This window comes from Heliangelus exortis, chromosome 11 (assembly GCF_036169615.1).
Source record: "Heliangelus exortis chromosome 11, bHelExo1.hap1, whole genome shotgun sequence".
Lineage (NCBI taxonomy): Eukaryota > Metazoa > Chordata > Aves > Apodiformes > Trochilidae > Heliangelus > Heliangelus exortis.
This window is the reverse complement of record NC_092432.1, coordinates 9,562,339-9,588,843: the sequence shown is the minus strand read 5'-3', so window position 1 is coordinate 9,588,843 and position 26,505 is coordinate 9,562,339. Positions and strand designations below refer to the sequence as shown.

Sequence of the window (26,505 nt, the reverse complement as noted above, 5' to 3'; positions counted from 1 at the left end):
CTGGTTTTACTGTTTGTGAATGTGTTGAATTTCATTATAGCAATCTAATTTTGTACCCATTTTACCAAATATAAATTCTTCCATAGAATTCACAGAAAGCAATAATGGACACTGGAGCAGATCCTCTTTCTGTTATGCAAATGGAAAGAAGGTGATTTTTTTTTTTTAAATTTAATCATGAGAGAGTCTATCCATAGTGACTGTATCTGACATTTGCCAGTAGCCCAGCCTCCTGAAGAACTACACAGTCTTCCCAATCAATGGCTTTGTGGCAGCCTTCTGTTTCTGTCAGTTTTAGAATAATTCAGATATAAAGAGTAAGGAAACAAAGGCAAGACCTTTCCTACGACTAAAGTATATCTGAGAGGAAAAATCACCCAGTAATGCTTAACTTCGAGGGCTTATTTAGATTACTTTCCTTCTTATTAGGCCTTCTTATTCACCCTTTTCTTGACATTGTCTTAATTTCTTTATCAGAGACTAAGATAATATATTTTGAACATCTGAAGAGTAATAGTAAAAAAGCAAATATGTCAAATGAAGAGAATAGGCAGCAAAATAACTCAGTGATGTAGTCTGTGATCTGTAGCTCACAGCACAATCACAGGAAGGATTAATAGAAGCTTTTTTGCACTGAGCCTTTCCCATATAAAGTGTCACTAGGGTATTACAGCCCCTACCTCACACAGAGAAAGTAATTGTTGTTTTCTCCATCTGGCAAGGCAGTTGTGGTGCTTCATTCTTTACCAGTTTGCCCAGAAATGTGCTGTTTGCCAAAGGCCTCCAGATGGGTTAAGCCTTATGGTCTAAGAGGCTGCAAATCTCTCTCACCTAATTATTATTGCAGCCTAAGATGTGGATGACAGAGAGCAGACTTAGTTATTCTTTGAGTACGTCATTTGAGAAGTCTCCTTTTTTGGATTAGAGTATGGATCTTCTCTGACCCAGTAGTAGGAGTTAGTAAAGACTGAAAAATAAATAACCAGGACTTCTCTGTAAGCTTATGTAATAGGCTTTCTACTCTCTACTTATTTTCCTATTATTCTGGTGAGGCCTCATAAAAGTTGTTCATAACTGCTTGTGTGCCTGCTCTCATTTATGGATAAACTGATTTTGTACCAGTATATACAATCTGAGAAGCTTGTCTTTGCAGCCCAACAGGTCTGCTCCAGGGTTCTGAGCTTGCTTGTGGTGAACCCAGGGTAGCAGTCCATGGCTGGAGTGCTGAAAAATGAGTATCAGAATAATTCATTTTCAGAAAACGCAGATTAATCTAAAGTTAACAAGTTCATGGAATGAAATCTAGGTAGTAGATAAACTGGTAGAAATTTCCAGTCTATGTGGGAGGTTCATGTACATATAGGACTATAAATTTTTTTTCCACAAAAGCACATAAAAAGGTTGAAAACAGTTTAAAGAAAATAAGAAACATCTGTCTTCCTCCTCACCCTTTTTTTGTGTAGGTTATTAGGTACTTCCCTGCTTTAATATATTGCCATATTTTAATCTTCTTTGTGTGTTTAGGGCTAATATGGGAAAGCACTGCCCAACCGCAAGCCATTCTTACCTTTTGATTTTGTGTGTGTCTGTGTGGTAGCAGCCTTTGGAGAAACAAAAGAAGATAGGAAGATTGCTCTTTAAAGTTTATAAACAGGCTCTTGATTGCCAACTAGGTTATTTATTTCATAAAATGTTTCTTCAGATTTCATCTTCTCCAGCTATATATATATGTTTATCAACTGTTTCACCTGGAGTTAAACTTTTTCCTTCAGCTGATGGTCAGTTTCTTGGAGAAGGCAGAGGATGTTGCTGGAACATGTCTGAAGGCAAAAGAGAAAAGCAATGAGGCTGATGTACTTGGGCAGCTCTCCAAAGGAAGTATTACACACTTTGCTTTAAGGCCCTAATGTGTGAGACCTTGTGATTTGACTTGCTATTTGAAGTGGTAAAACTCAAAGAATATTTTAAAATAGAAGAGGGTTTGTATTGTGTAATAGGGACTCTCCATAGTAGGTGTGAAGAGTACAGTGTAGTGATATTATTTGGTGTCTGTGTAGCATTTTTGAGAAAAATCTCAAAGGTTGTCTGAGTATCTCCAGCTGTCTCTTTACTTAGGCAAATGTTGCATTCATACATTAACTTTTGAAAAACAAACTTGCTTTACGTGCTGTGAGGATCGATGGCACATAATCTCACTGGTTGGAAACCGAGTCAGAAAAAGTTGTTTATTCAAGTGCTTGCAGGTGCTCTTCATCAGACAGAAGTAGGTGTCTGGATCCCTGTTGTTCTGGCTGTTAGTCCAGGCTGGATGCCTGTTACCACCCATAGGAAGCTTCTCTTCACCAGAATATTTGAGCTTTACTATGCTTCGGTGCCCTCTACTGATCCATTAAAATAATGCTGCCTCCTTGCTGTTGTGGGAGCATGGTTAATTTTGTTCTGCTTTGTTCTACGGATGAATTTGCCCAGCAGTTCCTCTGCTAAGCAGTTGCTAGGGATGATAATTGGACTAATGGGCATATGCTGTACTGAAAATTAATTTATCTGAAGAAATTTTTTTTTTTTTCCCTCTCTGAAAGTCCGATGTGATTCAGACTGAGATGTTGGGGTTTTCTGTTTTTATTACTACATGCTTGAATTTCTGAATATGCAACATGTAGGATTTTATATTCAGAAGTACAGAGCCATTCCAGCTCCCACTGAAATCAGGAGTCATGATTTTTGATATGGGAGCCTCTTTGAGTCAGCTAAGAATTAAGTTGTAAATTCCCATACTTTTCCTCTGGTTTTGGTGGGTTTTGGGATTTTTGGCTGTCTCCTACTTTCCTTTAGAATGTTTTGCTTTTTATGTATTTATATATTGATAGGTTAACACTCTGATTACTCCCATTCTCTAGAAAAAACCTTGGTGTCTGTAGATCATTGACCAACACTTTTGCTATACTGGAAGCTTGCTGTTATTATAGGGTTCAAGCTGTGATAGTCTTTGTGCAATGGAGTGTAGGAAACTTTACATGTTCTTACCCTCAGAGAAGTAATTTGACAGCTATTAATCTCCTTTCAGAGTTGAAGTCTTAGAAAATCTGATGTCATGGAAACCATTGTCCTATAATGACAGAAAGCTTGGTCTTGTGTGGCACCTCTTTTGCATAACTAGATGCAAACTAGACAATCTATTATTTCATTTTTTTTTTTTAAATGTGTATGCATTACTATTAGATCCCCTGGCAGTAATCCACATAGGTTGCTACTTAGTTTTGAATTATGCACTAATCCACTGGTAACTTGGAATTTCAGCCTATTTCCAGCCTGTAATACTGACTTTTCTTACCATTGTTAGGGACTGAATGGTTTGAGAAGTGATGGTGCACTGCAATGTGAGATCTTTTCTTCATGTTTTCAAAATGTGTACAGTATATTCTGATATAATCTATAAATATATTTTAGATTATTCATAATCCATCTTTGTTGCAGATCTTTATATGGAATGAGATTCTTAGATGTAGTTTTTATTTGCTCAGTTCTTTCTCGCTCTCAGGAATACCCATAGTAAAATGTTATATTAGACTTGATTTTCCCTGTTAATTTTTTTACCAAAGCTGAAAGAATATTATGAAATTCTATTGTGACCTTTTATATAACCAGTTTACCTTTGTATCAGATCAAGCAGTTACTCTCTGCATGCAAAAAGTGTGCCCAATGTCTCATTGGAGTTTGCCCAATTCCAGCTGGGTTCCACTTGTTCCCTTCTTCAGTGAATAGATAAAAATGGGCTCTTGTAGTGGTGTTTGCTCTTGGGAAGGTGTTTAAAATGACCTAATTCTGTGTTTGTGAAGCTCTGTAGGTAAGAACTTCTTGGCCATTAGGCTTTTTATCTTAGTACTTTTTGGACCTTCAGCTTTTCAAGTTTTTTAAAATATCACCAGCAGAATTGTGGAGGATATTTCAAAAGTTTCACCATCTTATAAGTGCAGCTGTTATTGTTTTCTTATTCTTACTCACTACTCAATACCTGTTTTTATTTATTAACCAGAAATTATCCCCAATTTCTAATTCATTTTGTTGATTCCTTGGCAAGGGTCACTTGAAATCTGCCACTTATTTACATTGCTTTAGTATATGTTTTATTGAATTTATAAATCTTGATTTTAAAATTGTCTGCACCTGATCAGGTGTCTACCAAACACTGAATGCTTTAATCTTCTCAGCCACACTTCTTGTCAAAGTGTGGCATCAGATTTATTTGACATGAGCATCTATTGGTTGGTGTACATAGAAAAGTTTTCCTTGGTTCTCTGCTTACTCTTTTCTGTTTGTGAAAAGCCCATGATTTCCTTTATCTGTATGGAACCATTACCTTGGCATAAAAAGTGAATGTAATTTATAATTCAGTTTTTAAGATAGGCTGTCAGCAAATCCTGTCCCGACTGCTCTTGAGAGTATCATGTACAAAAAATAATTGTTCCTAGATTTGTGATTGATGTAGCAGAACTGATAAAAGTTACATTGTTTAAAAGTGTTTATAAATCACCCTGTCCATATGTTCATTTCCTGTAATCTGTCATTATGGTTTCAAACATAATTGTGAGAGACACAAAACTGGCTTCAGAACACTCTGGAATGAGTTTTGCTTCCATTTGGTATATGTTGAAAGGTGGCTGAAAGCAAAAATTATAATCCTTGAATACCATGTATGTTACAACAGGATATCTTTGCTTTGTGGTTTTGAATTACTGAAGGGCGTAGTCTGTCTTCTGCAGTTTTTTTTTTTTTTTCCCTAACATTGCTGGGATATGTGCAAAGTAACTGGGCCAGTTATAGGGGTGACTTGGCAAAGGGAATCGTGCATTTTATTTCAAATACAATGCTTGTTCCCACTTGGGAGGTTAACGTTGTGACAGGCTGGGTTACTGTCAGTGCTCCACTGGGGTTTCATCTCTGCCTGACACAGATGGGCTACCAGACCACTGTGTGGTGTGATCATGGACACAGAACTCTCTGTTCTCTTCTTGAAGATGCTTTTCAATTTCTCAGCTCGGCCTAGAAAAAAAATTGAATGAGGGGGGAGCAGTTATTGCAACAAGAGTGAAATCCAAAACATTCTCTTCATGCATGTTTCTGCATTGCAAGAGAGGGAAAAATACTTTTGGAAATGCAACGTAAGTTTTACTGCCTTTAATTATTTGTCAAAATCAGCACGATGGAGGTGGAGGTTTCCTCTCTGCTACAAAGCTCCCTCCTCTAGCAGCTCACTAAACCAGGACAATAGCTACAGCACAAACATATTCTGCTAAACTCTGTAACTCAGGGTACCCAAGCACTGGTGATGATGAGGTTACAAGCCTTCAAACTGTGCAGGTTTTCTTCCAATTTTAAAGATTATTCCTTTAAAGAAGAAAGATAAAACACACAAGAATGTTTTCTGAAGCTGTCACACGTTCTTCTAGAAGGAAGGATTAACTCTAAGCATCCTAGTTAGTTTTCTTTACTCACGAGTCTTGTTAAGGAAGCTGTCCTATGCCCAGCTCCATCAAACCATAAGAGCCTCCTGTTCTGCATGGTGGGCAAGGACAACATTTTAATTCAGTGTGGTAAAGACAGGGAAGTAACTTTTGATCTTTCTGCCTTTTTTGATTTAGCACTTCTCTGTTCTCTTGGTAAATTATCAGCTCCCTCACTTTATATGAAGAGATAGACTGATAGACTGAAATCTCACTGACATCTGTCAGTTAAATAAAATGCCTCATTATTGCAAACTTGTTTTGAGAGGCAGATTTGAATTAGTTCCTAACTGTAAATGCAAATATTATCTTATTCAATAGGCAGAGGCAAAGTATCTATACTGGAAGATTTTATTTTAGTCAAGGAGTACTGTACAACTTTCTTTCTGAACTAGTTTTGGCATATAATAAAAAATTTTAGCTGTGGACTTGAAAAGTATCCCTTATGTCCAACTCAGGATGTGCTTATTTTTTCTCCTCTAGAAACTGTGAAGAAACAACATAACTCATATGTTGCTCTGTAAAGCATTAAGAGTAAATTGTATTGCTGCTGTTATAAGAGGTCAGGGTTGATGGGCAGGCTAGATGTCCATCCTCCCTTTTAAATCAACAAATCAGTTCTTTATTCCTGTTTCCCAGGAGAGAATATATGTGCTGCCATGGTTGTCATGTTCATGCCATTTTATGAAAATACAGTCAGTGTGATGGTACACTTCAAGGCTCTTTTATTTGCCAATCCCTTCATTAGACTTCCACAGTTAAAAATTTAGATGAGATTTATTTTAACGACATGATCAGTTTTACAATTAACTTATGAATTTTTTTGATGGAGAAATTTGGTCGTGTCTCAACAGTTATCTTCCAGCAAGGCTCTATTTTGCCTCAGTGCATCTCTGACTTGGGTTTGTATTCATGTTGTGTTTGGGCAGACACACTTGAGATCTTTTAATTGCTAGATGGGATTTACAAATCGGAAATGCAAACACAAGCACACAGCTTTTTTATCCCATGTAAGTCACCTTTCAAAACTTGTCAAGGAATCATATTTTTGAAGTCGTACTTATATAGACATAAGTAATGCAATAGCTGTGTCAGTCTTTGAGATTATGAACACGCTTACGATGAGAATATTCTTGGCGTAAGTCAGGAGTATTATATAATAAGGAAACAATGTCTTTTTATACTTTTCTTCCAAAACATTCCCTGGTGAGAACTAGACTAAAAACCCCCCATAGGATTGCCTATGAATAGATTTCCTTGCAACATGATAACTTTAGCCAAATTACACAAAGTAGATTTAAAATCCTTGTCGTGTTTTCATAGTTATATTTTTAAAACCCTTTATTGGCATCTAATATGAATTGTGATTGTATAGCTAAGTCTCAGACCAATCATGTATGGATGTATAAAACCATCCCTCTAGCAGTGTGGATGTCTAAGAGGAAGGAGACAGGGTGATCAAAAGCAATAAACTACTTGAATGAAACAAAATAAAAGCAGCAAGACTAATCCTGCTTCACCTGGTGCCCCAGGGCATCAAAAAAAAAGCAGCAGGGAAGGCTGTAGAAAGTCTTTGGCTCAGTAGTGGTGTAGATCTCTGACTGCATGCAGCACAAATACAAAGCCTAGCAGGAAAATTTCTGTTTTGAGAAAGGTCAGAGACCTGCTGCAAGAAGAGGTGTCAGAAGGGAAGGGAATGGCCCCTACAGCAAATTCAGATTTAGAAAATGCCTTTTACTTCCCCTGTGACTTGCGGAGCTCTCAAGTGCAGCACAGAATACAGCCCACCACATCCTGCATGGCCATGTACAAATGTGAGAACTGAGGTGGAACAAAAGAGGAAAGGTGAATTTGGATCCAGCAGCTGTTGTCTGTGTTAATGATAGTTCTTAATGTTTTATAAGTAGTTTCTAAAGCAAACTGTCTAATCCGTGGTGACCCAGCAGGAAATATGTAAAGATAGAAAATATCTAAGATAGGTTGGTTGTAGTGTGAATAAGGATTTGGCAGTGTAAATTAATGATCCAAACTGGGCAGGAACAGTTCATCAGAAAGCTCAAAAGCCCCAAAGGAGAGGTAGTTTTTGGGTATGCAATGTATTTGTTTCCAGACAGACCACCTAGGAATAGGTATTTGTAGCTAGTCTCCAGAACTATAGAATTGTCTTTATGTTATTCAGACTGCTTTTGTGTTAAATAAGAAACACAATTTGGAAATGCAATGTGATAAAGAGGTAGAACAAAAAGGGTAACTGGATGATTCAAAGAATGCTGTGTAAAATGGGAAATATATTTTGAAATAGTGTATTTTGGAAGAGAGTTCCTTCTGGCAGGCATAAACCAGGACTCACATCTGGGAAAGAACAGATAGCTGAGATGGATCTTGTCTCCAAGCAAAATATGAATCAGTGCAAAGCTTATGGATTAAAGCAGTGGTAGACCTTTCCTTCCTTACTTTTGTTTTCAGAATCCTGATTGCTTATTCAGAGCAGCTAAATCTTTGCCCCCTTCTCCATTCCCTCAGTGTCTGATATAGATCAAACAGAAAATGACTCTGGAAGAAACCCTTCTTCCAAGGCAGGATCAATTTCAAGTCAGCATTTCCTAATAGATATTTATCTATCTTGTTCTGAAATGCATTTGGTGACTAAGATTGCAAAACCTTCTTAAAACTCTCATTTACTTATTGTAGTTATTTTCCTGTGTTTTTCTTTATTCTGGGGCTGCTGCTGTGGCTTTGGGCACATAAAGGGGGAAAGGGAAGATCACAAGCCAAATATATACTTTTACCACTGGCTATTTGTCATCTTTACAGAGACTGAGAAAGTTCTTTATTTTTGAACCAATGAGATACTACACAGATAATTTTATAATTTTGAATGGTGTGTATGGAAAAGCCATGGAAGTTAGATGCAGTGCATCAGGGAAGAAAAAAATTGGGTGCTGATTTCCCTTTGTGCTCAGTAACATAAATATGTTAAACTGATTATATTTTATTATTTTAATTGACTGAGCAAGTCTTGCTCTTGGTGAGCAAGATCTCTTAAAGGAAAACAAACTTCCTTTTTTTGTGAGGGTATATTTTCCTGAAGATAAATAGGTAATGCAGTAAAATATGAAACATTCAAAAGTGCTTGGAATCTGACTGGGTGAACTGGTGCTATAAAATCTGTTAGCTGTGTATGATGGACTTCACATCTCATTGATTTCTCAGGTCTCAGGTCTAATAGAGCTTTTTGGATTTTGGAGGAAAAAAATGTGCAAACAAGCAGGAAGTTGTTTCCGATTTTCAAAATGAATGTGTATACAGAATACATGTAAAGACATGAAAGATACATCTATCGTGCCAAAAAAACCCCAGCTTTTCTAGGCTAAAGATATTGAAAAATACTATTTGGTTAAATCCATGTGTGGAGAATTTTTAGAAATTTCCTATTTTCTCAAAAATTGTTTTAATATCAGTGCAAGTATTTTCATATTTAACCTGGAAAGTGAGTAAAATGATAAAAGGACTTTTGGCAACTAAAATGTGACTGACAACTCTTTGCAACAAGAGTAAAATATCATAATTCATCTAACAAATGCAGCTTATTTTTTGGGCTGGTGGAATTCATAGTATCTGAGAAACAACTTGGCTTCAATGGATAACCCAGAACTGATGTTGTTTTCTTTCTCTTATGACAAAAAAAGAAAAAAAAAAAAGTGTTCTTAAGAGGATTTTTTTTTTTGGATATTTAAAGAAGTGTAATTCTAGACTCCAACCAAATACCTACTTTATAGCCAGAACACTCATAAATGGAGACTGGTAGAAGAAATAAATTTGAGAAAAGTATATAGGAGATTTTTCCCCTCTTTGATCTTTATCTGCCCATATGCATAAGAAATCACATCCATGTCTCTAGTTTGGCTGTACCTAAAATGGAATTCAGGTGGTTCTTGTAGGTCCTATACAAAGTCCAACAAAGTCAGTGAGATACTTTCCATTTATTTCAATGACTTTTAAAGCAAGCTTTATTCGAAAACTGTCTGGGTGTAATATTTTGGTTATCTTTCATTTTACCAAAATAAAATGGGTATAATACAGAATTAAAACCAAGACCAGCTTTTCTGGTTGATATATTTATACAAATTTTCCTCAAGTCCAAATGCTAATATACTTTTTAATAAAAAAGAAGAAAAAAAAAATTTTAATAAAAAAGAAAAAAGCAAACAAAAAACCAAAACCCCAAAAGAACCAAAAAACCCAGCCACGCCAAAAATTGCTTCCTCTTCTAAGTCCTTCAAATACAAGCAACCAGAGATTTATATAAATAGATATTCTTACCTTTACTACAAAAAAATCATGCGGAAGTCCTATCTTGGAATAAGCTATTCATTAGTTGGCTTGGCAGAAGGAACACAATCCAAACGAAGGATCTGCCAAGAGTATTTTTAGTGGTTTTATATGCTACCCATTCAAATCTTGGAAAATTTCTTTAGAAAATTGGACAAACTGACCACTTACTTTTATGGGCTTTCGCAAGATCTGAAAGTGAAAAACAACTATTGTATTTAGCATCTGTTAATGGAGGTTTCAGGCTACAGAACTTGAGAAAGTACTGCTGTGAAGCTAATACAATAACCATAAAATATTGGGCTGATAGTAGGAAACACTGGCACTGAACAGATATGGAAAGAGTCATGCTCATATTCCATATCCTGGGCTGTTACCCTGTGCCGCGTGCTAAAGATGCTGTGCTTAAACATCCACAGTAGCAGAGATCTGGAATGAAGTCAGAGTCAAACTCAAGATAGATGAAATTGTCTTTTTCTGCTATTGATTGGATAATTCTGCCTTTGGAGAATTAAAAACCAGAAACTTGGACATGGAAGAAAAAGCAAGTGGTGCTAACATTTTTCCAAATGGCAAAATATATGTCCACATCCCACATATGTAATTAAGCTCTTCCTTTATTTGAAGTCAGTGGAATTTTTTCTTTTGCTTCTTTGGGAATAGGATCTAGACTTGTGCTGCTATTGCAACTGTTCCCTTGACAAGCTTTTTCTCCCCAAGATGGAAGCTAGAAAGTCTATAAAAGGGAAGCTATTCACCAGATATGAAATGAGTTTCAGTGGATTATATTTTATTTGACTCAAAGTGGAAAGGAATGACAAGAAAATATTACATTTTTAAATCCCATATAAATTACCTTTCTGGGAGACTGTCCTCTCCACATGAACACATGAAGCTTAATTTTGAAGATTTTCTTATTTCCTCTCAGCAACACTGTTGTTTTTTTTTTTGTTTTTTTTTTTTACTTGTATGAAGGTGAAGGTGATATCCAAAATCTGCCTTCAAAAGATGCTTTGACTTGCAACTTCTGTATATTTGGATCTTCTGCAAGATGTGATATAGGCAGGACATCTTAATGTTTATTTTAATTGTCTAAAAAAACCTTCTAAAAAGAACTGGAGTGTGTTTTGGTGTATGTGAAAGAACACAGCAGGAGGAAGTTGGAGAGAACATAATTGGTAAACATTTTTTGCTGTGAATAACCAGCAATCTAACAAAATCAAACAAAAAACTCTTGACAGAACAGCAGCAGAAGGAGCTTAAGGATACATTTCAGCAGTGCAGGTACCCACCATAGAAAGTTCACAACATCTCTAAGTCAGGCTGCCTTTGTGTAAAGTGAACTCTTCACAACAATGAATTAAACTGCTCTTCAAGTGGAGGAAATCAGCTGGAGCCAGTGAAGCTGAGCTGAGCAAACTTAAATATTAAATTTGTCTCTAAGTTAAGCATGAGTAATAAAAAGAAACACTAAAATTATATTTTGATTTTGGATCAGTTATAGCATTGCTTAATATAACCCAAAGATCAGCTCACAGTTAAATGGGCAAGAACTGTTTTCTCTGAGAAGAAAATTAATCTTAAATTTGATTTATGCCACACTAAAGAGGCACCATGATCAGGCCGACAAGTTTTAGATTTACTTTGGGCAGAAATAGTTTCAGTCAGACTGCTTCTCAGTTATGGGCTTAATAAGTCTTAAATTTAAATGGCTCTATACAGTGTGGTATCTGCTTTAAAAATCAAGGGTGAGAAATACATCAACATAAAATAATGTCTATCAATTATAAATTTATGAACCTAATTCTGCATTTATATAAAGGAAAATTAGGATTCTTATAATTGCTCTCAGCTAACAATGTGGCTTTAATATTTTTCCTTCTGACATTCATTAAGTTACCAGGTGTATCTGCTTGTGTTCTGTGATCTGCTTTGCATTACTTTTACAGAAATATTACCATTAGAAGTGCTACGTATAGTGTTAAATAGCAGGGTGAGTCAGGAGACATGGGTCAAATCTCTAGCTCACAAATAAGAAGTTTGGATGCCTCACCTGAGTAATCTGGTATAAATACCTGTAGCTAAATTGTCAAACTTTCTGGCAATGCTGATAATTTTGACTGAATTTGAGCCAGGCCAGAGTGCAATATCCCAATATCCAGAGTTATGAGTACTGCAGATTATGGGTAGACAAAAAATGCCCAGGAAAGACTTTTCTATACTGACTGCTCTTGCTACAGTTTATACTTGTGTCAGTATTTCACTTATAAACTCCTTTAATTCATAGGTTTGGCAGCTAGCCATAAAATTTTACTTCTAGCTTGAAGTTGGCAGACGGTGTCTCAAGTCAGAAAAAATACTTTAAACAAATTTTTTAAATGTATGAAATGTACTGGGGGGTCTTTTAAAAATCAGAGGTGCAGCAATTTATTTATTTATTTATTTTAAAATGCCAGGCTTCAGTGTGTTTGTTATTGTAAATCTTCTGAACAAATTATTAAAAAAGGACAAAAAGATTGTTGTAATCAATTAAAAACAGAAAACATGAATCTTCTTCCAAAACCATGTGCATAGATGTACTTCACCTAAATGTCAAGGACTTCAGTATTAATTACAAAAGTAATTTTAAATGCCCATACTCCCTCTTCATTCACTTTTCCATAACCTGTATTAAAGCCTTGTATACAAGCATCTTGGCAAATCAACCCTTTAACAAACCCAGTGTAGTAGTACAGTCGTTGGTAAGGTTGTGGGAACAAGCAGACACCATTATCTCAACCTGTCACATGGACCAGGATCCGGGCATACTCAGGCTGCATGTGCACAGAATGTAAGCAGAACCTTTCCTGCACTTCAGGGTTTGCAGTCTTAATTTGGGCAGACACCACCAGGAGCACCACAAAACAGCAGGACTGAAATTTGATGGTGATTTTGGTGACTGTTCCTGGCTTTGTTTCAGGGTCTGTCCTGCTCACTGTTCTTACTGCTTACCAGTAGACTGGAAAAGAAGTCCCACCCTGTGCTCTCCCCTGTCATTTTTCTCCTATTTATAAAGTGTAAGTTAACTACCTTGTTGGTTGATTTTAACCTCGGGCTTCATATCATGTCATAGATTTCTTACCCTGGAATGACTTCCTCAGCTACTCTCAGGTGGTTTTCCAGCAAATGAAAAGATCAAAAAGGAAATGAAGAGATCCTAAGCTGGCACATGTTTGTTATCAAGAGGAGATGAGTCTGAGATGGGTAACTGACCCTTAGCAGAGAAATGTTAGAATTTTTTGTTTTGTATTGTTTTTTACATGGAAAGCATGATTCAAAAACATTTAAAAAATGTGTAATTATTGAAATATGATTTCAATTTCATGTCCATCAGAATATGGAAACACCCAAACAAACGGAAAAATGAGAGAGAAAAGTCTGAGATTTTGCACATTTGACAGTGGAACCAAAGTCTCACTGTGTGATCTCTGGAAGCTTGTAGAAATCTCCTACTTTGTCACCAGTTGCTCTTTTTCCACTGCACATGCTGAAATGATGCAGTTTTCAGCTTTTGAGGCCAGTTTTAAAATTGCATGGCAAATTACTTAAAACCATCTCTATCTGGATATTTGCAAATACATTTAATAAGGTAATTTGAAAAAATTAATGCCAGATACATTTCCCAGAAATTGGAATCTATTTTTCTATTATGCACCTGAGGAATTCTGCACATTGGACTCTGGCTGACCCATCACACTGTTTATGCTGGATGAGGAACATGTGGTATGCAGTGTGAAGGTGGAAAAACCCAGTGTATCCAGGTGCAAATTTTGAACGAGCATTCAGTAAAGCTTGCAGGAATTCTTAATACTCTTATGGACTACAGGAAATAAATGGAATGTTTTTAATGCAGATTTTTAGAAAGGGCCAGAGCTAATTAACATATCAAAATGTCCTGAAGATTGTGTTTCTCCCTGCATATTTTGTTCCTATTGGAGGTAAACACAGTATTAAGGATGATGTTTATAGTTGCAAAATAGGAGGCTGAAGCACTCTAAAAGGGGCACTGTAATCAGACTTTAGACTCTTGAGATCTAGTTCTCAGCTGTGTACTCAGCTGGATCCTCCTTTTTTCTGAGGCCAGATTGTCACTGTAAAGTGGACATAATGCATAATCTTAAAAGCTGCAATCAGAAAGTTTTAAGACTATTCTAACTGGCACGTGTGAAAATGAAAATGTTCTTACTATGTTTGTGACAAGATTTCTTTGCACAATCAAGTTCAAGGACTGTGTATTTATTTATAGCGTATGGTGGAGAACATTATGTAATTGGTTTTAATTTAAAATTTATTTTTATATTTACTAGGATATAATTTATAAGTTCCTCTTTGGCAATGTTAATATGATTGATATTCTAAAACAGAAACATCATGTTACTGATAAGTTTTAAAAGCATCCCATTCCTTCCTTTTTGCTGATTTTAAAGTTCTGCCTTTGTCTTTTCAAGTGGTGGCAAGTGTTTGCCTCAGGCTGGCTATTGAGAAATTGGAGGAAGAATGGTACAATTGATATTGCTTGCTTGAGTATGTTCCCTTTCAGAACCTGTGTGTGTTTCCCCAGGCCTATGGCTTTTGAGTTGCTTGCCAGCTACATGTGCAAATTTTTAAGAATAATTTCCATTTCAGATGGGGCAGATTCAGAAGATAGGTTTTGAGAATTCAAATTAATATATTTCCAGCTATTGTATTCACATGCCTTTTTAAATGACAATGAAATACCAAAAACTCAGGATGATTTTTTTTTCAAATTCTTGGTCTTGATCACCATGAGAGAAACATGGACTTCCTGCCTGGCTGTTTGGACTTCACCGAGGTTGATTATTACCCTTCCTCCCTGTTCTCAGGACTTAAGCTCCTTCCTTATGAATGTGAGATAATATTTACAATTGAAGATGAGGCAGATAGAGGGCTCATACAGCTCTGTTTTGGCCTGTATGAATGAAAATCAGGGCAACTAAGGTTGGATTGTCAGGTGCCTTGTCAGTGATTTCTATGTGTGGAATGTGCTTATCAGGGTTTTAAAAAACATTTCTCTCTTGGCTTGACATTTATCTGTAAAAATAATAATTTCTGGAATATCACCCAAGAAAATAAAGCAGATCACTGCCATGCAGAGGAAAGGACAGAGGCAACTGCTTCTCTAGTAAAAGCTAGGCTGGAAAAATGTACCCTGGGGTTTCAGTGTAGGTCACCTGTCAGCAGTGAGTAAAAGTAGAATGTGTGTGATTTAGGTTTTGGGGTTTTTTTCTTGTTTTGGTGTGGTTTTTTTGGTTGCTTTTTTTTTTTTTTTTTCTTTTTTAAATATTCTGAACAGTGTATTTGACTCAGAAACTGAAAAACTGCAACTTAATTATATCTTAACTACTTCACTGCTAATTCTTTTAGCAGCAACAAGTAGGTGCTGCCCTTAGATGCAGGCGTAAGTACAGGAGCTGGGTATAGTAGTGCCTTCTGCTGAGTTACTGGGATGGGAACCATAATTCCTTCTCCCAGCCTACAAATTCAATGTTCCCTCTGTTACTGCTCACAAAGAAGGAAGGAGGTGAAACAGACTCTTTTCTGTGCCAAAAGCCTCAGTGAGGTGCCAAACAGCCAAGCAACATTTCATCCCTTCCTGGATGCCAGAAGCCTCAACTATCCCTGCTCCACCTGCCAAAACCTCCAACTTTGTCCTAACAACTCCTGCAGTGCAATCCTGTGTTGTCAATATGAAATTTTGCAACACACTGGCAATGGAAAATCTGGATGCAGTATAATACTGAAAAACATGCTGGGATTTGCCTTCAATTTAGTATCAAAATGAATTGTGCTGTAAATATTTCCTGTGTGTGACTCTTTTGCATATTTTAGTTTCCAAAACTTGAGCTCATATTGATTGAAAGCTGCTGTAGAATGAAAATATATTGCAGAATTCAACACCGAAAGCACTAAACTTCCAGATGTATTCTTTCATATAGATGAATAAGTCCATCATTTGCCTTTTGGCTCATTTCTGGCTGGTGATTCTCCTGGTCTGTCACTGAGAGTTACCAGCTTGTGTTTCTGAAACGCTCTTTTTGTTACCAGACACAGTGTGTGGACACCCTGACACAGTGGAAAGCCCAAGAGCAAAGAATGGTTAATGTGACTGAAGTAATGCTAGTAATTTTAGAACTAATTACTTCTAAGCATCTGCTTAAAGTAGCTAGGTTTACTCCCAGGTGTTTTTTATCAGTCTAAAATAATGAAGCATTGTTTTTTCTTCAGGATTTCATAATTCCAGCTGTGTCCTTTTTAACATAAAGAATAATATACAATTTACTTTGCTACCTATAAGTAAAAGATTTCTTAAACTTAATGATGTAAAATGCTATATTAGGTAATATATAATGCATACAGCAACAGTAGAAACACATCAGGAAATGTCTTGCAACCTGTCATAATGAAACACGTGGAAATTTTTCAGCTAAAATCAGGTAATACAAAATCTCATTAATACTTATTTGTCTGGAAATCAGTTTTGACTGATTCTATTTGACTGATAGTCAAATAGAAGTTTGACTTCTATTTAGCTGCTGCCACAGCTCAAATAGCTTTTGATATCATGCAATTGGCATTCTACACCTTACTGAGGTCGAAAAAAAGAGGGGTTTAGATCATTTTTGTGTGTGATTTTAGCAGGCAAAAAAGATTTCTAGTATAGTTTGTTGCAAAGCCACAGACATTAAGAGGCAGAGATAAAAGTGAGGGATTCAGTTCTGAAGCTGAGCACCATATCCAGTGATCCTCTGCAGGTAAGGACTTGTTCTTTCAGCTATGTGCTCTGCCCACGGATACAGTCAACAGTGCAACCTGATACTGTTTCCACCAATTGTAGTGTCTGGAAAGAAGAATCTGGGAAACACATCACAGAGCTACTCGGGCAGGATATTTTCCCCTTAGTGCCATAACTCCTTGCACTACCTCTGTTTGGAACCATTGTTGGTATGGCACAGTGCAGTGCTGCACATCAGGGTTAGGGAACAGCAACATGACCTAGTGCTTTGGAAGAGTGTGAAAGTCAGGATAGTGTTAATAGTATTTATGGGTTGTGAGAGTGGGAAGAAGCAATAAAAAGGAAAAGCTTAATCTCTGTTCAAAACACCATCAAGGATGAAATTCACTCCTGGGAGAGGGGCCAGTACTGAGCTTTGGGTATTGCTTAATTTAGGCCTTTGGTGGGACTAAAGTGGTGCTTCTACCCTTCAATAGATTCTTTCACTTGGATTAATTTAATCTGAAGAATCTAATTTTTGTATGGAGAAATTCAGTTATAAGCAATGTGCTATTAAATAGCAGAATGATGTAGCTGTGCCAATGTAACTCCTTCTGGGGATTCTCTTTTGGAGTTTGGCGTGCCTTGTCAGATTAATGCAAACCACTTTAATAAGAAGCCATGAGAAAACCCAAAAAGCACTCGCCCAGAAAGCTGCAGTGATGTTGGTATAATAACAGATACATTGGTAAATCTTCCTTGCCTTACCTGTTATCACAGAGGCTTTTTTTTTTTTTTTTTTTTTTTTTTTTTTGTGAGCCGCGTAACTTTAATCTGTTTGAGTGCAATTTATGTATTTGACCAGCCTTGGGCTGCCCAAAGTTTGCACTGAATCTCCTCTAGAACCTGACAGAACTGGGCACTTGGCTCTGGGAAAGTGCTTAGGGGAACATCACAGGGCAGAATTTGGGATGGTTTGTGATGTGACACCTAAGTGGGAGAGGGACTGTCACTTGGGAGCTCTTGCTGATGAATTTGGTTGTTAGGTCTCTTGTTTCTGTCATTACACATTCTGTTACAATAATTCTCATGAGTCAAATGCTGTGTATTTGGCTTGCGTTTGTATTTAAAGCAGAAGTGTATGTTAAAAATTTTGGAAAACAAACATTTAAGGTAACAGAGTATTTCTATTGAGAAGCTGAATCTTTGCTAAACATTTACATATCCAAGCCTTATGTAATGGATGTCTGAATAATAATAAAACTGCATAAACTGACCTTCATTCTCTGGCACCACATCTCCTTTGAAGTCTGCATGAGCAGATTCAAGACAATTATGTCATCTTTCATAACAGCCAAACAAAAGTTTGGCCAAATAATAATTTTTCTTCATATAACAGCACTGTGTTTGATTTGTGTAATGTGTGTAATGTAGCTGTTGTTATTTACTGGGTGTTACAAGTAACAGTAAAAAACCCCTTTTTTGAGATTAATGATCAAACCTAGTAACATATGGATTTCATTTATTTTGCCCCAGTGCCCACTGCTGCTATACACAGTTACTCCAAGTAGTACTTTGTAAGGCAAATATGGCCTGAAAACACACATGCACAAATAATTTGCAGAAACATGGTACTGCAGTATCTGCCCAACTGTGGCAGAAGTGAAACAGAGCTGTGGATATAAAGAGAGCAAGTGGCCCTAACATTCTTCCTTGTGCCCAAATCTACCAGTTCCACCCTTAACTGTAAAGTTCTACCTTTACAAGACTGCCTCTACCAGTTAAGGGTCATCACCAGAGACTCAGATTGCACATTACTGGCCCTCAGACCTTGAGGAAACCTTGGCATGCTGTCACCCCCATTTTTGAGTCTGTGTCTTTGTCACCAAATGCTTCAAAACTTGTAGTTTATTTTCCTTTGTCCCCTTATTCTAGTGACCCTTGGCCAGACCTGTGTGCAGTGTCATGACTTTCTCTTTTCTTACTTTAAAATTTAATTATAGGTTGGATACGTAGATTGGGATGAAATGTTTGAAAATACCTTTATCATATGAAACTAATTTTGGTAGAGTTCATTGTATAGGATCTTTGAATACTCTGCCTGCATCTCACCTGGTGTTCACATGTGATGTTTTTGGGGTGGGTACAGCTCCTGCTGGGATAGCTGAATCCAATGGAACTGTCACTCTTTTTACTATCTATTTCTACATAAAGAGCAGGAAACACTTCTAATATGGTTGAGCAAAGCTTCACTACTAGTCTATGTTAGAATTATGACTGAAGACAATAAAGCCAAGAAAAACTGAAGAAAAAAACCCATAAGTGCAATCCTGAGGTACAGTAACACCCTTTTGTGCCCACTTGCAGTTTCTTCTTGATTTAATTCCTAAATTAGCTTGTAAGGTTTTGTTGATTTAAGTCATAATGTTGATATTTTCTTTATTTTTATTTAATTTGGTACCGTGGTGTAGGCAAATGTAATATGTAGAGTGTATTAAATAAGACAGCTAGTAAATCAGTATTAGTTTGCTAGTAAATTACTAAACCAGTGCAAGCTGCTTTTAACTCTTTCCCATGAGACAAATAGTTTCAACTAACTGGAGTTTAAATCAACACCATGGGCACTGAATTACTCAGTGATTCAGAAGAAGGCTTTGTTGGCATAAGCTTCTGCTTTGATCATCCTAGTATGTACAGCTTTTTAATTAGATACAGTTCAGAACAATGGCTTTTATCAAAGCAGTTTGGTAAGTGAACAACTGGGCATTGTTTAGAGCTTTGGATGACATTCTGTCTGTAATATAATGTGGCTGTTTTCATACAAAGATGAAGTTAGGATTATTTTAGGCATTGTCACTTTGTCAGAAGAAACTATTCTAAAAGACAAAGTGGCCTGTATTACTTTTTAATATCATAAATTAAATCATTTTCCAACATGAAAAACAATGATTTGCCTTGGGATTACAGAGAAAAAACTTTTATTTTGCACTCATAAATTTGAAAGAAGTGATTTTTGTTCATCTTGCATTATTTTCTTGTGCTGAGTGATTTGTTGGAAAGTGCTGAGCTCGTTTTGCTCAAGACTGAAGGCAGTTGGTTCCATTTTACATGTCAGACATTTCACAGTTGGCTTCTGATGTAAAGTAAACCCAATGCCAGCTTGGAAATCCCTTGGGGATCTTGGCAGAGCTGGGCTCTATCATTTTTGCAACATTAGATTGTCCTGAGTACACTTTTGAAACTTTACAGTAAGTATTTGTAAACTTAGAGGAGCGAAAAAGTTAAGGAACCACTGATGTGTTTAGACCAGCTTCTGCAGTTTATTGCTCAAATGGAGATAGCTTACCCTCTAATTAACAAATTTTTTTGGACAAGTTCAATTTTTTTTGAGGAAAGGATGGAAATCCTTGCAAAGAATTGACATTTGTTAGCTGCTTAACTTTGGGGAGTAGTGCTGTTAAATAAGCCTGACTTCTCTTGTTGATGCCTTTAAAATGTGTAGCCCTTAATTCTGCTTAGGAGTAGCTAATTTTAACTATTTATCACTTAGGTTTCTAAAATGATTCTAGATCAATAATTATGCTTGCAACTCCAGTGTGAATGCATCCAAAGTGTTGGGTCCAAACAGGTCATTCACAGAAGCAGGCCAGTTCTCTCAATTTTCTGTGGCACGTGATTTCTTTTTTTTAAGCTTGTTTTACTATATTTAGGAGCAAATCCCCTTGCCTACACAGCATGGTATTATGTTATTTTCCTTGTCTGGTGCCATTTTGCAAACAGATCAGTTGTATTGCTTGCCATTTTCTCTTCAAGCTTACTAGGCTTTTATTTAAGCCAACTATCTTCATGGCTGAAGATGAGCTGATCTCTTTCAAATTAATAGCACTTTTTGTAATGAAGCTGTATTCTTGGTTTGCTTCCCTGACTGCAGTTCTGGGCATGCATTTCAAAAAAAGATTTGGAGTGCTTAATTTCTGTATTGCTGCTGAGTACAGACATGCTTGAGGAGCTAAAAAGGGATTTTTGTCCTATCATTAGCCCTGGATATGAAACTTCTTTGGTCAGGATTTCCAAAAGCCTTTCAACTACTTGATACAAGTTGTGTAGTTCCTACAGAGGGTGTTGGACATCCGTATGTTAGGAATGGCAGCATATTTGGGCACAGCAATCTGTTGGCAGAAGGGAACACACCAAATACACTGCATCTTCAAAGCCTGCTTCCTTTGCCATGTAATTGTAATAGATTAAAGCAGTAAATAACTTCGAGGTATGGTAACTAAGCACTGAAGTGACATGCACAGTGCTATTAATGCCAGGCATTAAAACAGGAACCAAGTCAATTAATGAGTGTTGTTTTTTTTTCTCCTCTCCATCCTCCATTTTCTTCAGACCTCCAGAATTACCCGTTCTGATGAAGATAAGGAAGGCTCCTGGGATGCCTGGGGGGCCTGGAGTGATTGCTCAAGGACGTGTGGGGGGGGAGCCTCTTACTCTCTGAGGAGGTGTTTAAATGGCAGGTAAGCCACATGCTTGTGGGCATTTATTTTACAGCTCTGCCATATTCCCCTCTTCTCTGATGGTGTCTGTGGAGAAGCATTGTTGCTTCTGTTCCTGGAACCAAGGCCTGCATTTACAGATCAAGTGTTATGAAATCCTGCTTTTAAAATATTTTTGTAATATGTTAGATAAATATCTGAGTCTTCAACTCTGGTGGAATTTTAGTGTTCTTTATTATTTGTTTGGAATAATAAGAATTTACTCAACACAATCAAAAGACTGAGAGAAGTCCCTGTGACTGTAATATAAAGCAAATGGTGAGCTACCTGCACACAAATTACCCTGCATTGAACATTACTTCAAATAGTGCTGAAGGTGCAGGCTCCTCCATCTCTTCTCTCTCGTGGGATGTGATTTACTCGACAAACAGAAATATCAAATGCTGTTTTCTGTTAGCAAACTTTTCCTCTGCCAGTTCTTTCTGTGCAGTGGTCCTGCTGGCCATATGTTTCTGAGGATAAGCCTCAGTCTGGCTTAAAGAGAACAGTGTATGTGGTGAAAACAATTTACCTCAGTAGTAAAGCTGGACTAATGTAGGACATGTTGCTACAGTCCTAAATGTATGAGTAATGCCAAAGGCTTGTACTCAGTCAAGAAGAAATCCCAACCAGCCTAGAAGGCCTCTGTGCTGGCCTCCATAATTGCTTGCTTTGCTTGAATTATTTGTAAACATTTTTAAAAATTCTGATTATGTTTAAATTTCTATTTTGTTGATATTTTTAAAGTTAAACAGGGTAGCACCCAGGAACTAAATTTTAGCCTTAAAAAAGGCTTGGAGAATTATATGGTCATTAAGTGCAAACTGTATGAAATACATAGGTAAAGATGATTGATTAAAACACTGCCTGCTTATTCTAGTGCAAAAGGCACAATGATCTTTGAGAAAAGTAATGTTTCCATCAAGAAGCTGTGATATTATACCAGTGTGTTAGGGCCTGTGAAACAAGCTCAATAAACTGTAGCAATATAAATTCCACCGTGGTTTTATTAATATCTTTAATGTGTTTCCCTGTGAAAAACATGTGTTTTCCATACCTTGACAAATGTGTAATTTAAAGGGGGTTTTTCTGTGTTTTATTATTGTTGTAATGTCTAGGAAATACGCAATTGTTACATACAAATGTGAAAACTTTATCATAAACATCTTTAACTTGGAGGTTGTGATGCAATAATTCTTGCAAAAGGTTGGAAATTTGAGACATGTAATATCTTGAGCCTGGAGGGTTGTACCTTCAGTTGAGCTGGTTGAACTCTTGCTCTAGGCATCCATTGCTTTTTCCTTTTCAAATTACATTTTTCAATCCCTCACACATAGTAAAGAATTCTTAATATTTGCAATCCATTTTCATGCAAAACATAGAAAATTTAGTCCCAGCTGTAAATAACCAGCTATAAGTTTGTGTGTTCTTTAATGTAAGGCAGGTCTTTTTGGCATAAAAGGAACATTCTAAAACAGTTCTTATTCCAGATTTTAGAGACATCACTAGTTCAAATTTCTTGTCAAATCATTTGAAATGTGTTTTAATTTCTTTCAAGGGTTTGATTTTGGCATTTTCAAGAAGCAGAGTATCTTCCTCTGTGCAAAAGTGCTGTTCAGTTTTTGAGAAATTAGAAAGCTGTGTCCCTAAAAAAAGTGTGAACCCACACATACCCATATTTATGAGACCATAATAAATAATCATGACTTTATTATATGCCTCTTATTTCAGCTACTAACTAGAGGCTTTGTTGAAGATCTGAATTACCTGGATTTCAGGATTCACTTGCATTGGGCACCTTAGAAATGCAGGCAGTCTTTGAGTATCATATTTCATTTGTAATATTTCATATTTCATGTGGCTTTGGGTCAGTAAAATTACATGCTGTTCTTCAAAAGTACTGCACTAGTTTTTGGAAGAAAGAAAAGGTTAGAGACTGTTTTTTTTCTTTCCTAAACAAAATAGGAGAAAGTAAAATTAATGTTCATTAGTCCTATGCTTGATTAAAGGATTGCTTAGATATCCTGATTCCCTTTTGCACTGGTTACATCCTGTGGATTGTGGAGTAGCTATGCTGAAGTTGGCACAGATGAGGCTTAGGAATGTCTTATGAAATCTTTTTCACAAGATAAATGTGTTTTTCATAAGGTTTGCAGTAAATTAGAATTAGAGTGGAAACCACACGTTCATTTCTGAAGAGAGACAGAAGTGTAACCTGTTGAGTCCCCAGATCCCTTCTGTATTTAAATCTTGTATTTTAAGTCCAAATTATGATAGGGCAGTAGCAATAAAGATCTTATTTTGAGGAGAGTAAGTGGCTGTAAAGCAGGTAGGGGTTGTGTTTGCTGTTATTCAGTGTAACCATTTTTATTCTTTTTCAGAAACTGTGAAGGTCGGAATATTCGATACAAAACCTGCAGTAGTAATGTGAGTCTGGCCTTTAAATAATTTTTTACTTATTCAAACAATGTGTTAAAGCTTAAGAAGTCTGTTTCTTGTTTAAAAACTTCTGGTGCGTAATTTTCTTTCCATCATTATTACAATCTTTTAAGGTTTCAGTCTGTGTGACACCAGCAGGTCTCAAATTTAGGTTTCCCAAATGGACATTTTCTTTTGAAATTATAGTGCCAATTGTGATTCAGAGCGTTTTATATCATTTATTGGGAAACTTACACATTTTGGAGGATTAAGAAATTGGTTCTCATCTTAAACTTGAGAGTGCTTTCCCTGGTGGTGCTGTCTTTCAGATGAAGAATTAATCTGAGCTCTTCATCATTTGTGGTCTTACTGATGCAGTGGCACTGTTCACGTGAGCAAAGAAGGTAGAACAGACTGTGTCTCTTTCAAACCTTAAACTGGATAATTACTCTGTATGTTCCCTCAGCTTGCCTAAGCCCATATATTTATATATCTATATGCAAAAGCATTTTTACTTGGGTACACTGGTACAATTTCTGTGACTGGTTGTAAAGCTGGAGTTTTCACTATATGGTCACTGTTACTGTGATGCAATAACATTTTATTTTTACAGACATATTTTATGAAAACCACTCACATGAAGCATACTTCATGACTTGTGCTCAACTGATTTGTAGTGATGCTTTGTGCTGTTTAAACAGCTGCTGCCTTTCACCCCAGATGTTGTAGTCTGTTCAAGAGATGCAGCTCATGCAGGACCTGGCACGGTTGGTCAAATGAGCATGTGTACAAACACAATAATTCAGCGTGGTTTATGGTCAGCAGTCACCCCCTTGCACTGGCTCCTTTACAGTACAATGTGACATTCATATAATCCTATTCCAGAAGAGAAGGTAGATAAGTAAGTATGGAGAAAGCATCACCTAAGTAGGTGAGGCCTGAGGTTCCCTTGGGCAAGAGCAGGTGAAACTAATGTCACTGCCAGCCCTGTGATTCCTGCCTGCAGCTGTGCAGCGTGACGTTTCCCCTGAGAGGTCTGACACTGCAAGTTGCCTGGTGAGGATGTTGAATCCCTAACTCCTGGAAGAAAAGAACTGGCCATTCCTACTCTTGAGCTTGCCACACCTCCAGTGTCTTCTGTGCCAGTTGGCTTCTGCCCTCCTGAAGAACAAGGCTTGCTAGCACCTTGAATTGCTCTAACACTCCACTCCTTAGTGCGGGATATATTTTCCACTGTGGTTGCTCACAGCCTAAATTCCTGCTGGCAGAAACGAGTGGAAGTGATTAAAGAATCAGGCCCAGTGCATGCAAAAAACAGATTCTGGAGACAAACCCTGTCACTTGCTCTTTCAGAAGAAAAGGCCCAACAGTTTGGTGTACAATGTCCTTAGCTCTTAAATAAAAACGCCACATGCATGAGCATGGAGAAAATGAAGATGATTACCATATCCTCCCAGAGAGTTTTTCTGAAGTCACTGGGGCCTGTTTTTCAACTTTAGGAGTTATTCTGAGGTGATAAGTGTCAAGCGTCTTGTGTATGAGTCTGTTTGAATTTATGATGATTCAAATGTTAATTTCCAGACAGGAAGCTGCCTTTACAGTTCTGCTTTCGGGGCATGTCTGAAAAGGATCAGGTTTCCATTTTAGTTCAGATACAGCCAGAATCTCTCAGGAATGGTTTTTCCTAGATTGTGGGACAGATAATGGAGACCTCCTGAGAAAAATACATTTCATGATATTTCCATTGTTAATACAGTTGATCTTTAAATTTGGCTTCGCCGAATTCAGTCCCAGTACTAGACCTGACTTAACCTTAAAATAGGAACTTGCACCTAATGTAAATCTGGGACTACTATCCCAGGCTTGTTTCAAATTATATAATTTCCTCCAAAATATTATTTCTAATGAATGCTTCTCACTTTAGGAGTGAAATTTTGGTTTGAAAATTCAGAGTTTAAACTAGTTTCTCTCCATATTAGTAGGCATTATTGTTAACCACATGAGACATTCAGTTATATATACACTGTGTAAAGTTGTCTGCAAATGTAATTTTGCTACATGATACGTTACACCACTAACATCTATATTGAGGAGTACAAATGAAGCACAACTTAATATGTGTGTCATTCTAATGAAAAGAACAAGAATCATTTTACCAGAAAATTGGTTTCATCTGGATTTGTAATAGAATATTAGTAAGTTCATTGAACTCCAGCATAGTTCCAGAATAATATTAGTGATATTTCAATCAAAAAAATCAATGAAAGGTCTTAGCAGCAAAATAATTGCTGACATTAAGGCATATGTATAGACTACTTATCTTCCTATCATAACTGAGAGGCCAAGCATCTGGTGTTCTAAAACTGTGTGTATGCTTTCAGCTTTTCTTATAGAAATATTTGAGAAATAAACTGTATAAACAACTCATTATATGCTGTTCAATGAGATTTTCAGTCTTTCTTAGCCCCCCCCCCCTTTTTTTTTTTTTCCATTTTTGTATATACTGTTACATTCTAATGCTATGATGTATACTATATGGAAGTGTTTAAGATAATCCTTTAGGGTCCTATTCATAGAACAAGTTATTTGGGTCATTTCCCCATAAATTTCACATTCTTATGTGCCAAAAAGTCACTTATACACTTGCCAGAGTGACTCTTCTACAGTAAGAAAAAACCCACTATTTTGTAATAGATTTGTCCATGCTTAATTCCATTATAATCTTTTATTATAGGCAGATAATGCTTACACTTGTTCAACATATTCATCAGTTTATTGTCCCAGCATCAACTTCTTAACTACCTCATTTATCCCATTCAGAAATTTTTGGCTGAACTGCGTCTGCTTTAGTTATTTGAAATTTCACCTTCAGTTGCATAGTTTCTCTCTAAACTATTAATTTGTTTATTTTGTATTTCTAATGTTCATGCACTGTATGGCTCTTGTG

At 36.7% G+C, this 26,505-nt stretch overlaps 1 protein-coding gene across 8 annotated transcripts in view; it reads left to right on the top strand.

Annotated features, from left to right (window-relative positions):
* The window catches only part of ADAMTSL3 (ADAMTS like 3), a 176,268-nt gene that overhangs the window by 59,770 nt on the left and 89,993 nt on the right, over positions 1-26,505 (top strand). For all 8 annotated transcript variants that reach the window (XR_011727981.1, XM_071754418.1, XM_071754420.1 and 5 more), the window contains 2 exons: positions 20,995-21,122; positions 23,522-23,567. Coding sequence is in view for 7 of the 8 variants with exons in the window: in XM_071754418.1 (XP_071610519.1) it covers positions 20,995-21,122; positions 23,522-23,567 (174 nt within the window). In the remaining variant the exon portion in view is untranslated. The remainder of the gene's footprint in view (positions 1-20,994; positions 21,123-23,521; positions 23,568-26,505) is intronic.